The following is a 14,984-nucleotide window of genomic DNA, read 5'->3' on the forward strand; positions in this document are numbered from 1 at the left end:
TTCATTTCTCCACTGTAGAATCGTGCGAATTTGAGTACATATACGGCTTAATATCCGCTTTTTTAAAATAAAAATTTAATTTTATTATTTAACTTTTAAAGAGAGGGGATGGGAGGGAGAAAGGGAGAGCAACATCAGTGTGGTATACATCGATCAGTTGCCTCTCGCTCCCAAATGACGGTCTGGCGGGCAACCCTGACTGGGAATCAAACCAGGGACTTTTTGGTTTGCAGGCTGGTGCCCTATCCACTAAGCCACACCAGCCAGGGCTTAATATCCTCTTTAAAAAACAAACAAACAAACAAAGCCCTTTCTTAATCCCACATCTGCCATCTATTATCACCCCATGTCTTTCACCTTTTCATAGCAAATTTTCTGTTTATTTCCCTATCTCTATTGACTTACTTCTAAGTCTTATTGTATAATTTAATAGGGATTTTGTTCCTACCAGTTCACTTGAAACAGCTCCTAACAAAGTCACCACGACCTCCATTTCAACAGATTTAGGGATCTCTTCTCTGTCCTCAACAGCCTGTCAACTCCCAGGACACCAGTGACCATTCCCTCCTTTGTCAAACTTTGCTCCAGGTTTCTGAGATACGCACTCGGCTGTCCTATCACATTGTCAGCTCCGTCAGCTTATTTTGCTGTCCTGTTCCACCTATAACTATCAGAGTTCCCCGGGCTTGGTCTTTGGTCCTTGTCATATACCTATTTCATCAATTCAAGATGCACATATGCCCTGTCCTCTCCCCCCATTATAATATTTCAGAATCAGGACACATCTTACCATCACTGTGCCTTAAAGTCTTGTTTGGCAGATGAGGATTGTGAGATACTTGTCATTATCTATCTAGCACCAAACTTGCAAACACATATCAGGAGGTTGGAAGAAAAACCAGATAATACATGTGTGTGTGTGTGTGTGTGTGTGTGTGTGTGTGTGTTTTAACATCAATCAGTTGCCTCTCCCATACCCCCAGCTGGGGAACCAGCCCACAACCCAGGCATACATCCCAGCTGGGAATCGAACTGGTCACCCTTCAGTTCACAGGCTGGCACTCAATCCACTGAGCCACATCAACCAGGGCTTGGTGCACTCTGTTACCTCTGGGAACCAAATGATTGTGGGGACCAAGGGTATCAGAGTTGACCCCAATGCAGGAGTCGAAGGTATGTGATGTGGCCTAAATGTGTTCTCCCTTAGTTCATATTGAAGTCCTAACCCTCAATGTGATGATGTTTGAGGGTGCGGTTTTGGGAGGTAATTATGTTGAGACAAGGTCGTTAGGGCCGGACCCTCATGATGGGGATTAGTGCCCTTTTAAGAAGTAGTCAGAGAGACCTCTCTCCACAAGGAGAGGCCATGTAAGGGCACAGCAAGAAGGCAGACGTCTACAAGGCAGAAAGCGGGCTCTCACCAGGGATAAAATCTGCTGGCACCTTGATCTTGGACTTTTCCAGACCTGGGAGAAATAACTGTCTGTTGTTGAAGCCACCCAGTCTATGGTATTTTGTTACGGCAGCCCAAGCTGACTAGCACAGTATGCTAGTACCAGAGCTGAACATTCACATGCTCTGTGATGCAGCATTTCCAATCATGGATCTATACATCAAAAAAAGCATGTCAAGAATGTTCATAGCAGCACTCATTGTAATAGCCCCACACTGGAAACATCCTAAATGCCCACAGCAGCAGAATGACTGAAACAACAATGAAAAGAACAAACTTGCTACACAACAACATGAGTCAATCTCAAAACTTAATATGGAATAGAAGCCAATTTTAAAAGAGGACGTCTTATATGATTACACTTATATAAAGTTACATAAATAGATACACTATGGGGCTAGAACTCAGGGCAGTGGTTACCTTTACAGGATAGAGACAAGGAGAGGGCATGAGGTGGCGACTGCGGTGCTAATAATGTTCCTTTTCTTCACCTGGGTGGTGGTTACATAGGTTTGTTCACTTTGTAAAAATTAATTGAACTACACAAAATTTGTGCACTTCTCTATATGTATAACTCAATAAAAATTTTAAAGTAAAAAAATCGTCGGCAGCCGTCCGTCTCGAGAGACGATGGTGTAGCTTCTTAAGAGTCTATCTGCACCGCCGAGAATGGCCGTGCAGTCCGACTCGGGAGTGACACGGTATCTGTCTCCTCCCGTGTTGAATCGACATCTTGTGATGACGCTGGAGTGTCCTCTCCAGTGAAGCTGAAGCTACAGAGCCTGGGCAGGGTGATATGGAGGGTCTGCTGTTGCCCATGCAGCAGACTCCCCCTCTCTTCGCAGCTGAAGGGTCCAAGGGAAAGACGGAGTCAATACAGCTTGGCTTCAGGTGTGCGCAGGAGTTGCCGGTGTTGACTACGTCAAACCGCCTTAGGGACTCCGGCTCCGGATTTTCTGTCGGGGTTTACTCCCTTAGCCTTTCCCCTGAAGAGGTATGCCGCAAGGCAGCGGAAGTTTTTTGGAATCAGAGTTTTCCTTCTCTGATGTGCCCTGACTGGAAGATCGAACCAGCGACACTTAGCTCGCAGGCCGACGCTCAATCCACTGAGCCAAACCAGCCAGGGTGAAAGTAAAAAAATATATCAGTAATAACAAGTAGCCTAGTTTTGTATAATTGGAAAGGCAGTTTATGAGCCCCAGCATCAGTGGCTCTCAGTTCTTTTAGGATTCTCTAAAGATATGCTACATCACTGAACAGTAGATACTCTACACATATGTAGTGTTTCCTCTTACAGAATAGAAGTGGGGGTGCAGCCATTTGCCATTTCAACTAATGACTCTTATTTTTTAGTATTTTATTTATTTATTTTTAGAGAGAGGGGAAGGGACATCACACCAGTTGGTTGCTTCTTGCAAGCCACCAACTGGGGACCTGGCCCACAACCCAGGCATGTGCCTTGACTGGGAATCAAACTAGCGACCTTTAGATTTGCAGGCCAGCACTCAATCCACTGAGCCACACCATCCAGAGGATCAATGACTCTTAAAAGATTTCCTGTGCCTGCAACTCTGGGTTCTGGCTCTAGAGCCTTAAGGACCAATGGGAGAAATGCTTCCACCAGGGGGCACAATATGATTTTCTAAATTAGGACCTGGGACTGTCAGTGGGTCATTTTGCATTCTAAATCCACTGGGCAAGAAAGTAAAAGTGGGGTACAGCTATCGGCTGGGGTGATTGATACTAATTGTTAAGGGGTAACAGGATTGCTGTTACCTAGTGGAGACAGATAGAAATATAAATGAAACCCAGGAGATCTTCTTAATATTACATTTAGGTAGTTAATGGAAGACAGGCTCCTGGTTAGGTATTTAATTCCATTGCTCCCACTGAGACAAATTAAAAATCAGAGAAAGTGGGGGAAAAAAATCTTAAAAGCATTGAAAAGCTAATGATATAGTGAAGAATTACTGGGCCAACATTTAGGAGGCTCGCCCAGAATTTGAAGCAATTTTTGTTCTGGAGACATTTACTGATCTGGAAGATGTAATTGTGAAATTATGTTGTTGTTTGGTAGTCTGGCTGGGACAGTCAAAAATCAAAACTCATAGCCTGCCCAAAGTAGGAAGTCAGATACCCCACCACCACCAACACACACACACACACACACACACACACACACACACACACACACTTACTTTAAGATGGGACGTAAGGTGGGATATTTCTATGGACATGTAGCCCAGAATCATACTACCTGGGTGGTCCAGGGAAGCTCAAGCCTTGAACTTGGTTTAAGCTTGGGTTAAACTTGGACCCATCCTATAATGCCCCTAGTCACCTGGCAAAAGCTAGCATATTTGGTACCAAGCAATATCCTTTCTAAAGAAATGTACTGTCAGCCAAAGCTTCAAATTATTTCTAAAAATTTTTCTTCAGATATGCTATCGATCCAGTCCATAGTAAAAAATAATCAGGCACACAAAGAAACAAGAAACACTGCACAAGAACTGATACAAACAACAGAAAACATAAAATGACTCACGAAGGTTTAAGATATTGGAATTATCTGATAATAACCATAAAATAACACTGCTTGCTGTGCTTAAAGAAGATAAAGACAAGCCGCGGCCAGGTAGCTTGGTTGGTTAGAGCTTTGTCCCGATACAGCAACATCATGGGTTCCATCCCCAGTCAGGGCCCATATAAAAAGCAACCAGTGAATGCATAAGCAAGTGGAACAACAAATCTATGTTCTCTCTCTCTCAAATCAATAAAAAGTTTTTTGTTTTTTTTTTTAAGGCAAAGAGAAGCATAGAAATATCTACAGGGAATAAGTGCCTTAGGTTTGGTTCAAAATCACGTGATCACCCTAATGTACCCTGACACTACCTGTACCCTTGCCCAAGGCATTCCTGATCATGCTGTTTTTTATTTTTATTTTTTTGAATTCTCACTGAGAACATATTCATTGATTTTAGAGAGAGAGGAAGGGTGAGAGAGGGAAACATCAATGTGAAAGAGAAACATTGATCAGTTGCCTCCTGCACACATGCCAACCGAAAATTGGGCCCACGACCTAGGTTGACCGGGGATTGAATCCACAGCCTTTTTGGTGCATATATAGGATGCTGCTTCCATCAACTGAACCACACGGCCAGGGCACGTGGTTTTTTTAATAGTGTTCCACACGATTGGGAATCTTCTTACTTGCTCACCAATTTCATATCATGCCTCTCCTAGAACATGAGCTTCAGGAGAGCAGGGGTCATGTCTGTCTTATACCCCCCGCACCGGGAGCACGCCAAGGGCACCAGAGATGCTCAGTAAGCACTGAGATGATTCTACCCTCAGCACTGCCAGCCCCCTCCCAGCCCCAGGCCAAAGCCAGGAACTGGGGGCTCCCTCAGGGTCAGCCCAGGTTGCAGAGACTGGCCTGTCTTCAGGGACAAGGGCATGGGGAGCACAACTACGAGCAGCAGCAAGTTTTATTGCGACCAGAACTCCTGGTCATGTGGGAGAGGACAGGGTGGAGGGACATTCGGTCATCGATGCCATACTTCCAGTACAGGACATGACACCCAAGGCCTGGCTGGCTGTGCCCTGCCTCTTCCCCAGCCCTGAGTCCGGGCCCCCGAGGCTGCTGAGGCAGAAGAGAGGCGAAAGGGAAGTCCATTTCAGCAGAGCCTTCCTCCATGGGGTCCGCGGGGAGGAGGAGCGTTGGCGGTGGGGGCCCAGGTGGCCCAACGTGCCCAGGGCGCTTTGGACTGAGTTCTGCACATGTTTCCGTGGGTTTTAAGGGAGAGCAATGAGGTGCATTCTGCCCATGGGAGGTGGTGGGAGGGAGGAAAACAAAGGCTCAGAGTCAGAAATCGCTGGCCAGTGACCACACAGGCAGGAATTGGGATCCCGACTTCAAGGCCAGGCCACGTCCACCCTCTGCTTCCCAGCAGTTACCCCAGCCTGGGCTTCCAGCCTGGCCTGCCTCGGGGCCTATGTGGGGATCTGCACGCGGCCCAGGTCCTGGTCCATGATCTGGAGGACGTCGTCCAGGATGGAAGGCCCCAGGTCCACGTGCAGGGACAGCAGGGAGCTGGCATGGGACAGGAAGGGCTCCTCAGTCCCCGACTCAGGCGTCAGCCCATTTTGGGCTGAGCCAGCCTCTGGAATTCTCCAGATGTCCACACTCCCTGCCTCCGGTGGGGAAGGCTGTGGGGAGGGCTGAGGGGTCTCTAGGTGCAGCCGAGGGGGCTTGGGTGGGGCCTGGGTTGTGGGCAGGGTGAGGGCCTGGGGCCCTCCGATGACTGGAAGGGAGATGGCATTCTTAAGCAGAGGGGACGGCCCTTCCGGGAGCTCCCGCCCACACAGCGTGGTGGTGCGGGTGAACTGGAAGGGGAGGTTAAAGGTGCCGTCCTCCTCCTCAGGTCCCTCGACTGCCGTCCCTGGAAGGAGGTGGAACTTGCCCTGCAGAAAGGAGATGTCACCAAACATGTCACTGCCACCACCACTGCCAATATGAATGGTGTGGCGGAAGTCCCCCAGCGGTGGGCTGATCATGTCTGAGGACAGCAGGTCCCGAAGCTTCTCCTTCTTGCCCTTGCGGCTCCCGCGCTTCAGGTAGATGGGCGCCTTGGTGGACATAGTGACCTCACTGCCCGGGCCTTGCCGCCAATGCGGGAACAGTCCCCTTGCCGAGCCCACAGCCCCCTGCTGCCTCCGCTTACCACTCAACCAGAAATACCAGAGGGTGGTTTTCAGACACCAAAACCTTGTCCAAAGGCTATGAGTAGGGTATGCAGTGTGACCAAAATTGGCCCAAGGAATGAGAAAAAGAAAGATTAACGACTGATGATGTCAGAGGGTTGAGTTAACAAAACCACTTTCTCCCACAAAACTTCTGAAAATTGGCCACCGAAAGGTGGAGATCTTGCAGGCAGCGGCGCTCCCTGGTCTTGTCCTTGTGAGTCTCTCTCTGGTCCGGAGCTGAGGAGCTGAAATACCAAGGGTACAAGTCAGGGACAGAAGGACAAGTCTGAGGCACCCGCTTCACTTCTGGGCCTCCTGGGCCAGCCCTGGGAGCCACAGTGGGGCCACCTGCTGCAGGGGCCCTGCTGGAAGAAGCATGTGCTACCTCAGTCATAGACTCACTGCACCTTAGGGCCTGGATCACCAGCACCAGGTCCCTCTCTTACAAGAGGGGAAACTGAGGCCCAGGAACCTGACAGGCCTGAAGTCCCATATGAAGATCCTGCTCTGGTCTCCTGTCCTGGTCCCTGGCTCTGCTCATTACCTTTGCCTGTGTACCCACCCCCTAATGCACATCAGTGGTGGCCCAAGAATTGACGAGTCTCACAAGTTGGGCCCAGGTCCCTACTTGACAGAGGACAGAGGTCTTGTAGCCTCTATCTCATGCACCCAGGCCTGGAGCACACACACACACCCAATTTGGCCCAACCACATCCCACCTGCAAGTGAGGTCGTCTTGGAGTTTCCCGCCTTCTTAGCAGTTCCTTGTGAGCAGGGACTGGGTCTAATATAGCTTCTGTCCCCCACTCTGCCCTAGCACCTAAGGGAAATATGGACTGAGAAGTACAAATATTTTCTGGGGGGCCTTCTGTGTGTGGCATTTTGCTAAGTTTTTTGCAAATTCATCTCATTTCATTATCTCAACCACACTCCTATCATCCCCATTTAAAAACTGGGACTACGTATAAGACATTGGAGGAATTCCCACAAGGCATTGTAGAGGGAGAGAAGCAAAATACAAAAATGTGGTGAAGATTCCACTTATGAGAAGCCTTGACCAGGTCCTCTCCCCTTCCCGGCATACGCATGTATATGCACCTACGTTTACAGGTCTGCATAGGGTTATATGTGACATAAAAACAGAGAAGAATATGGAAGGCCAGCACTAGGTTGTCATATGGGCTACTTAGTCTGGAGTCGGGGACAGGGATGGGGTGTGGGGTCAGTGATGTGGGAGGAAAAGTGTCCTCAATAAAAGGTATCTAATATTTGGTACTGTTACTATAAAATAAAATATGTAAATATCAAGGGATGGTCACCAAAATGTTGACAGTGGTTCTCTCAGCGTGGTAGAATTTCTGGTGACTCTGCTTTTCTTGTTCATACTTTTTATAAGCTAATTTTAAAAATATGCACGTATTATTTATGTGCACATGTTATTTATGAAATCAGAAAAAAAGAAAGCTATTTTTAATGTGGAAAAAATAAACACGCTCTGAAGGGGTGTCACACTGGTTTAAACAGAAAAAGGAAGCCTTGTGAACGCTGCCTCTAGTTCCCATGGTGGGGGACTGCCCCTGACACGTGGGTACAGATGTAGAATCAGAGCACAAAAGCAAAGAAAGGAACGCGTCCAAGATCACCCAGTGGATACCCAGAAGGGCCCACCTTCTCTCACTGCTCCGTCCCAGCCGGGCAGGGGCTGAGCAGGCAGGAAACCAGCCGGGGAGGAGATGATGAGCTGCAGAGCAGCCCCTGCCACAGCTTCTCTGCCCCACTCTTCATCCTGGGCCGGTGAGAGGAGGAAGAGGAGCTGGCACGAGGGGGCAGGAAGGAGGAAGGCAGAATCCCAACTCTCTTCACCTCCTCAGCCCAGGCTCTCACTCAGGAAACCCCACCCCAGCACCGGACACCCGGGGTCAATCACGCGGAGCCACAGAGACCGGACATCTTGCCCCTCCCAGAGCACCTGCAGCTTAACAGGAAACAAAGGAACGACTCTCCAGTGGCGGAATTCCAGCTAAGCTTGGAAGGAGCTGGGGGCAGGGCGGGGGAGTCAGGGGGTGCCTCTAGGTCTTGGAGTCCCCTCACTCATTCATCTAACATGCCAGGGCTGGGGGAGGGGGTGCATGTTGACACACATCCTATCTGTCCTCTGGGCAGGCGAGAAGTCCTGGGATGGTTTTTCCTTCCTTTTCACTCAGAGAGTGGGGCTGACTGATGGGGTTGCTCAGAGCCTGGTCCCCCCCTTCCATCACACAGGGGTGCCAAGGCAGCCCGAGTGTTTCCACAACAAAATGGGCGTCCCCGACGGCTGTCTCACTCAGAGCCAGATATCCCGCCCAATTCCAGATGTGGGGAGAGCGGAGGCTATCGAGGAAGGGTTGGGCCAGCATCAACCACCCAGGGGAGAACTCGGAATTGCAATCATCAAGGCCCAAGAATTCAAATTTGGCAACTACAAGACTCCAGGCTCCAGCTGCCCTTGCACAGATCTCATTTTAATGCTCCCAGACGCAGAACGGTGGGTGTCATTACTGCCTTTCACAGAGGCAAAGATGAACCTCAGAGACACGAAGTAAGTTTGCTGAGGTCACCCAGCTAGTTGAGAAGGGGTGTGCACTGGTACTCAGCCACTCTGGCCTCCTTCAGAGAAAATGACTTTCAGGAGGCTGAGCCCCTCCCTTCACAGGGAATACTAGGCCACTCCCAACCGGGGGTGTTCTAAAAGCAGTCTGACCTTAAAATCAGGAGACCGACCTTGAATCCATCCCCACCTGGGGCTCACTTGGATCTTGGAAAAGGCACTGTGCCTCACCTTCCCCATCCGTAAAATGGTCTGGCAATAAAGCCATCACCAGAGGGCTACTGGAGACCCCACCTCTGTACTGCAATTGAGAGCACCAATGTCACTGTCAACCCAGCCTTTTATTCAGTAAATAGCTATAGGGCCTTCCTCAAGCACTGTGGTGGTCCGGGACAGTGTTCCCAGCAAGACCAAAACCCAACAGCCTCTGGCCCCGGGCGTCCACCTCCTCCCGCCCGCCAGTCCCGCATAGCCTGCGCAGAATTCCCCTCGCCGGCCTCGGGGGTCTCCCGGAGTCCCGGGGCAGAGCGGCGCTCGAACCCGAGACCGCTAGATGGCGCGCTCGCTATCTCTATTGCCCAGAGTCCCGGAGGAATCCGGGCGCGCACCGGGGTCTCCAGGGCGCCTCTGGCTCTAGGCAGGCGCTCCCCAAGGAGCCGCACGTTCGCGAACCAGATGCAGATTGTCTGCGGGGTCTTCTTCTCTTGGGGAATTCTATCACACAACCAGACAATCGCGGGAAAAAGGGGCGCTCGGGGACCCTACCAGGGTCTCCAGGTTCTGGTAGGAGCCTCCACCGTGCTTTCTGGCCTGGACGAGGTCGGAGTGTCCGTTCGGCCCAGGGCCAGGGCTCCGGGGGGCGAGCCCCCGCCCCTGCCTCCCGCGGGTCCCGTTTCTCAGCCCCAGCTCGGGTTCCAGCAGCGACCCCTCTCCGCCCTCTGCCCGAGCGCAGCCCAGCCCAGCCCAGCCCCTGATCCGTTTCAGGACGCTCACGGCCGTAGCTAAAGATAGGAGGACACCTCACCATCCGCTAAAAATACGACCCCCAGCCCAGGCGGGGACGCAGGGCGGCAGGAAGGCGCTCCCGGATCCCGGGGTTGGGGTGGGGCTCAGGCGCAGGGTGGAGGACGGGATCAGGCGCTCGATTCGGGATGCACGGCGCCCCGCAGCCGGAGAGGGCGCGGGTGTGGCCGCCAGGACCGAGGCGGGGGCGGGAAACACCGTGGAGCCCAAGGCTCCAGGGAAAGAACCTGCGCGAAGGTGAGATGAGTGCCGGGGTGCGAGCTGTGAAGGGGCGCCAAAGGGATGGGCCTCTCAGGGGACCCCTCGGAACCGCTGACAGGTTGCAGAGTCCCAGCGTGAACTCACCTTTAGTGCTCAGGCAGCGGACCCACGGGTGGCTAAAGCTCCGGAGCGGGACACCGCAGCGAACCGAGTGGATCCCAGCTGTGAACTTACTGGGCCGACCTTGGCCCCCGAAACCACGCCCCTGTCCCGCAGAGCCAATGACCGGGGCGTCCGAGAGAGACCACGCCCACATCCCCGCTTACATTCCCCGCCCCACTCCGGGCCCTGCCTGGGCTCCCACTTTGGTAGCTCTGCACCGCGGGCCAGAAGACCTAAGGCCGCGGGGATCCTGTCCAGTCTCCAGTGGCTGCGAGCCAGGAGGTATTGAGTGCCCGGGTCGCACTCCGCGGACTCTAGCTGTGCCCGTCTGAGCCCAAATTCTCGTTTCTAGAAGGGCTGAGAATTCACAGAGCGTCCTTGGACCCGTTCCCTCCCTGGAGGGCTGGGTCGGGAGGCTCCTGCACAAGTATATTCAGTGACTACTAAGTGAATGAATGAGGTCTTGAAGGCGCCTACGTTAAAATATTGCAGATTTCTGAGAGCTTTCAGTTTACCACCCAGTAGAAAAAAGGGCATTGAGGGTGTGCAGGTACAGTGGCCTGGGTACATCTTTGCCTTGCTGTCAGGCTAGGTGGCTTCTAGGAAGTGGGGCCAAGGTGGAGGGTAGGACTGGGTGGGACCCATACTTAGAATCATTCAAATGGTTGGTTCATTAATTCATTCACCACTCATTCATTCATTGATACAATACTAGAAACGTTTATTGAAGGACAGACCCTACAAAGGGTGCTAGAAATAGATTGAAAGAAATTGTGCCTTTGCTCCATTTAGCTATTCAACAAATACCTGTTGAGCTTCTACTGGGAGCCGTGTACTGTTCCTGTCGCTGGGATTCAACCCCCTCTGGATGGGGACCTCCTGCCTAATGAAGGGAGATGGAGGATATCCAAGTCCCCAAGTACACCGTGATACTCTTCCTGGTGGGCAAGTGCTAAGAAGAGTGGGGCAAAGGAAGAGTGGATAATAATGAGGTGAGAGGGCCTTGCTTTCTGGAGGGTGACGGTGGTGACAATACGGTGTGACCAGGATGGTAAAAACTTCCATATTGTAAGTGTGGGAAAGACTCTTAGGGAGGCAGAATCAGAAAAACAAAAAGTCCTGAAGTAGAGAAGGATGCTGGAGGGGGGGATGGGGTCAGCAAGTCAGGAGGGAGGAAAGGATGGGGAGAAGTGGTAGGCAGAATAACGCCCCCCCAAAGACGTCCATGTCCTAGTCTCTGAGATCTGTGAGTATGTTCTGTTACATGGCAAAGAATAATTATTCTTTGCTGATGAAATTACAGTTGCTAACCAACTGACTAAAGTAGGCAGATTATTCCGAATTATCTAGGTGGGCTGTGTAATGTCGAGGGTCCTTAAAAGGGAAGAGAGAGACAGAAAAGGAGTGTCCAAGAAAGAGCTGTGATGATGGAAGATAGGCCAGAGAAATGCTATGTTGCTGTCTTTGAAGATGAAGGAAGGGGCTGCAAACAAAGAAATGTTGGCAGCCTCTAGAAAATAGAAAAAAAACAAGGAAAAATTCTCTTCTGGGGCTTCCAGAGGAACATAACCCTGCTGATCTTAGCCCAGTGGGATCCATGTTGAACTTCTAACCCACGGAACTGCACCTTAACAAATCAGTGTTATTTGAAGCCTCCAAGTTTGTGGTAACGCATTACAGCAGCAATAGAAAACTAATACAGGGAAGTTTGGGGTTTTAACCTTGAGCCTTCCCAGCCCTCCCTCAACTTCCCAGGAAGCATTAATTAGGTAGGTGCTGCCAGGATTGGCCTGGTGATTCAGACAAAAACTGGCCTGCTCAGTCTAGGGAAGGGACGCAGTGGTCCCGGGCCAAATTGTCCTGTGGTTGCATAAGAGTTATACTTCATTCCCCTACTGCTATTCGGGCTCTGCCTGCCTGTGCCCCTTACTAAGTGCTTCCTGTGCCTGAAAGCCCAGCCGGGTGGGCAGAGCCACCATCACTATTCCCCTTTACAGAGATGGAAACCAAAGCTTGGAGCACTGACAATAATTTGCTCAGCCTGAAAATGTTAATACATATAGGCTCCGGGCCCGCCTCCCCACTCAGAATGCTCACCTAGCCATTGTCACCCCTGCCTGCCCCTCCCTCCCACAAAACAGCCCTTGGGTGGGGGGGTGCAGCTCTACCAAGCCCTGAGCACTGCAGCCGAGCCATGGGCCCAGGTTCTGAACTGGCTCTGCTGCTGACTTGTTCTGTGGCCACAGATAAAATACAGTCCCTTTCTGAACCTTGCCTGTAAAATGGGAGTTAAGTGGGCCCCAGACAAGATAAGGGACTTGCATGTGTTTGTTGATGGGAACACATAGCCGTGAAAGGGGACAGTTTCATGGACACAATGAAACAGGAACTTTGGGGGACGCTGGCCTGGCCTTGCCACCTGACTTGGAATGAATCTAATGATGAAGCCCCCTGAACCTGTAGGAATGTGGCTGAGGTGTAGCTCCCAACCCCCCTGCCCATCTGCTGAGACTCCTCCAGTGGGGAAAGAGGGTCAGGAAGGGTCAGAAGCTCCATTCAGAGCTGATGACAAAACAGAAAGTCGCAGGGATGGAAGCTGGGAGCAGCAAAGACCCTCACCCAAGAACACAGAAAGCCGAAACTAACTCCAGAGCTCTTTGGAGAGGTTCTGGGGGTGGGATTGGGGAGTACTGGGGAGCGAGTGATTGGGAAGCAGTGAGGGATGGGTAGAGGGCAGCCTATTTGGCTCTGCCAGCCTGGCCCAAGCCTCTGCTCCCCTCCCTCAGGGACCAGTGATCTGTCCCCTCGCTGCCAGACTAGGGCTCCCAGCTGGAGCCCAAAGCCAGAGGAACTGCTCTCTGCTCTCCGGGACTGTTTGAAGCCCACCTGGATGTGGCAAAGTTCCATTCACTGCTGGGTCCCCTTGTTGCTTGGTACAATACCGCCATCAAGCCAGAGCAAGGGGCCTCCACAAAGCCCACGTCCAAGGCGTGATGTGTGCGTGGCAGTGAGTTCTGTGCTTTGCAAGTGCTCAGGCAGGTGTTCACTGTCCCGTTCACAGATGAAGTTATATCACTTGGCTGGGGCCTGAGGAAGCCCAGGGAGCCTGCAGCCAGCTCCTCCCAGATCTGCTGAATGGACGGGACTTTTGTGTACACACCCAGCCGCCGTGGGAGCCCTGCAATTAAGGAGCATTTATAAACCAGAATTTCATTTACTAAAATTGGGTTTTTGACATCACCTCTCAGGCTGTGTGTGGGCAGGGGAGGCTGGGACCCTGAGCCTGGGGAAGGCTGCTGTGTCCTGCTTTTCTGGCCCAAAAGACGCTCGGGCCAATTGCCCCACCCAGTGGCTCCCACTCCCCAGCCTGCACCCCAGGCCTGGGGTCTGATGTCTCACCCAAGGCCTGGACTGTTCTTGCTGAAAGGGTTCTGATCACCCTGGTGGCTGAGAGGGCAGGACCCAGCAGGACTTGTGGGCGGGGTTACAGGCAGGGAAGACTGCAGTGGAGAGTCACCCTGAATCGGGTATTCAACTTCCTTTTCCTCAGCCCAGAGCCTCTCCCCAGCCCTGACATGGGCCCAGCCCATTTCCCCCCCAACCCCACGGCTGCTCCCCCCACACAGGGCCCTGTAATCACCACCCAGAGACTGACTCAGACCTTCCTTCCCTTCCCAGCATCTTCTTCCTGGAAATCATCAACTGTCAGCAGGCCCAGGCCCCCTGGGCCCAGGGGAAAAGAGTTGAAAGCCCCTCCTCCAAGGTTGGCTAGGGATGATGAAGGGACTGTCAGGGAAGGACCCCCAGGCTGGAGCCAGCTCCCTATGGCCCTGCCTACCTGGGAACCTAGGGCCCTGGGAGGCAGGTGGGAGGACTGGCACCAGGAGTCTGGGGACAGGTCTGGGAGCAGAGGGTCACAAGGGAAGGGTCTTAGGGGCATCTAGGAGGGCAGTGAGAAGGGATGAGGTCCCTAGAGGGGTCTCAGCCTCCACCCTCCCCCACCCCCCACCCCCCAATCCCAGGAAGCCTGCTCCATCCCAGCCTGGATCTCAGCCGGCAAGGCTCTGTGACCTGAACCAACCCCAGGCCTGGGTTAGATTTTTCCTTGATTGTTTCTTGTTTCCTTCCTCCCTGGGCTCCTGCCAACTTCAGCCCTGCTCTCCTTGCTCTTCACCCCCCTTCAGAGAACTCTGATGCATCAGAGGCTGGGATTTGAGATGACTGTCCCCTTGGGACTACCTTTGCCTCTTCCTTGGACCCTGCCATGGGAGTTGGGTGGCCTTGCTGGGGGACTTTCCTTTGTGTCTGGGTTTTGGCCCCAGGCCCAGGGCCATGGGGGTTTCCAGAGTGGTGACAGCCCTATTCTAGCAGTGACTGGCCCAGGCACTTCCTTCCAGAGGCCCTTGGGAGCACCCAAACTTCATTGCTGTCCCTTGGCCTGGGGAGCAGAGTCAGCACTTCCTGCTCCTTCAAGGCACATTGTCATCATTCATTTTGAAAACTTGTATTTGCATCTACCTTGTGCTTAGGGCTGTGCTGGACTACAGAAGACACAGATGACCAAGGCTGGGCCCCCGCTCTCAGGGAACAACTGAGTGGAAAAAATAGCCAGTTCTAAAATAGCATATTCTGTACAATAACAGAGTTCCTTGAGGGCAGAGGCCAGCTCTGATTCACCTCTGTCTACCCCAGGCCAACATGGATGAGGCTCCGTCAGTGTCTGCAGAGTGAATGAAAACCAAAAAAGACAGCAGGGAGAAGGCTTTGTTCTGCTAGAGGTGAAGAGCAGATGGGAGAGTTAGGAAGCCTTCA

At 52.1% G+C, this 14,984-nt stretch overlaps 1 protein-coding gene across 2 annotated transcripts; it reads right to left on the bottom strand.

Moving 5' to 3' along the window:
- Positions 1 to 4,923: 4,923 nt before the first annotated feature.
- Positions 4,924 to 10,247, bottom strand: CDC42EP2 (CDC42 effector protein 2). Of its 2 annotated transcripts, XM_090267450.1 has the most exons (3): positions 10,155 to 10,247; positions 7,868 to 7,985; positions 4,924 to 6,444 (listed from the first exon to the last, which is right to left on the bottom strand). In XM_090267450.1, the coding sequence occupies exon 3, from the start codon at positions 6,092 to 6,094 to the stop codon at positions 5,447 to 5,449; it is 648 nt and encodes a 215-aa protein (XP_090123576.1). In that variant the 5' UTR covers positions 6,095 to 6,444; positions 7,868 to 7,985; positions 10,155 to 10,247; the 3' UTR covers positions 4,924 to 5,446. The 2 variants fall into 2 exon arrangements, with proteins under 2 accessions (XP_090123576.1, XP_090123575.1); XM_090267449.1 differs by lacking the exon at positions 7,868 to 7,985.
- Between the last annotated feature and the right edge of the window lie 4,737 nt (positions 10,248 to 14,984).

Source organism: Furipterus horrens, unplaced genomic scaffold (assembly GCF_987537825.1).
Source record: "Furipterus horrens unplaced genomic scaffold, mFurHor1.1.pri manual_scaffold_2, whole genome shotgun sequence".
NCBI classification, from domain to species: Eukaryota; Metazoa; Chordata; class Mammalia; order Chiroptera; family Furipteridae; genus Furipterus; species Furipterus horrens.

What these genes read in the sequence shown, in the direction of transcription:
- CDC42EP2 (XM_090267449.1), bottom strand. Translation starts at nt 6,094, where the DNA reads ATGTCCACCAAGGCGCCCATCTACCTGAAGCGCGGGAGCCGCAAGGGC.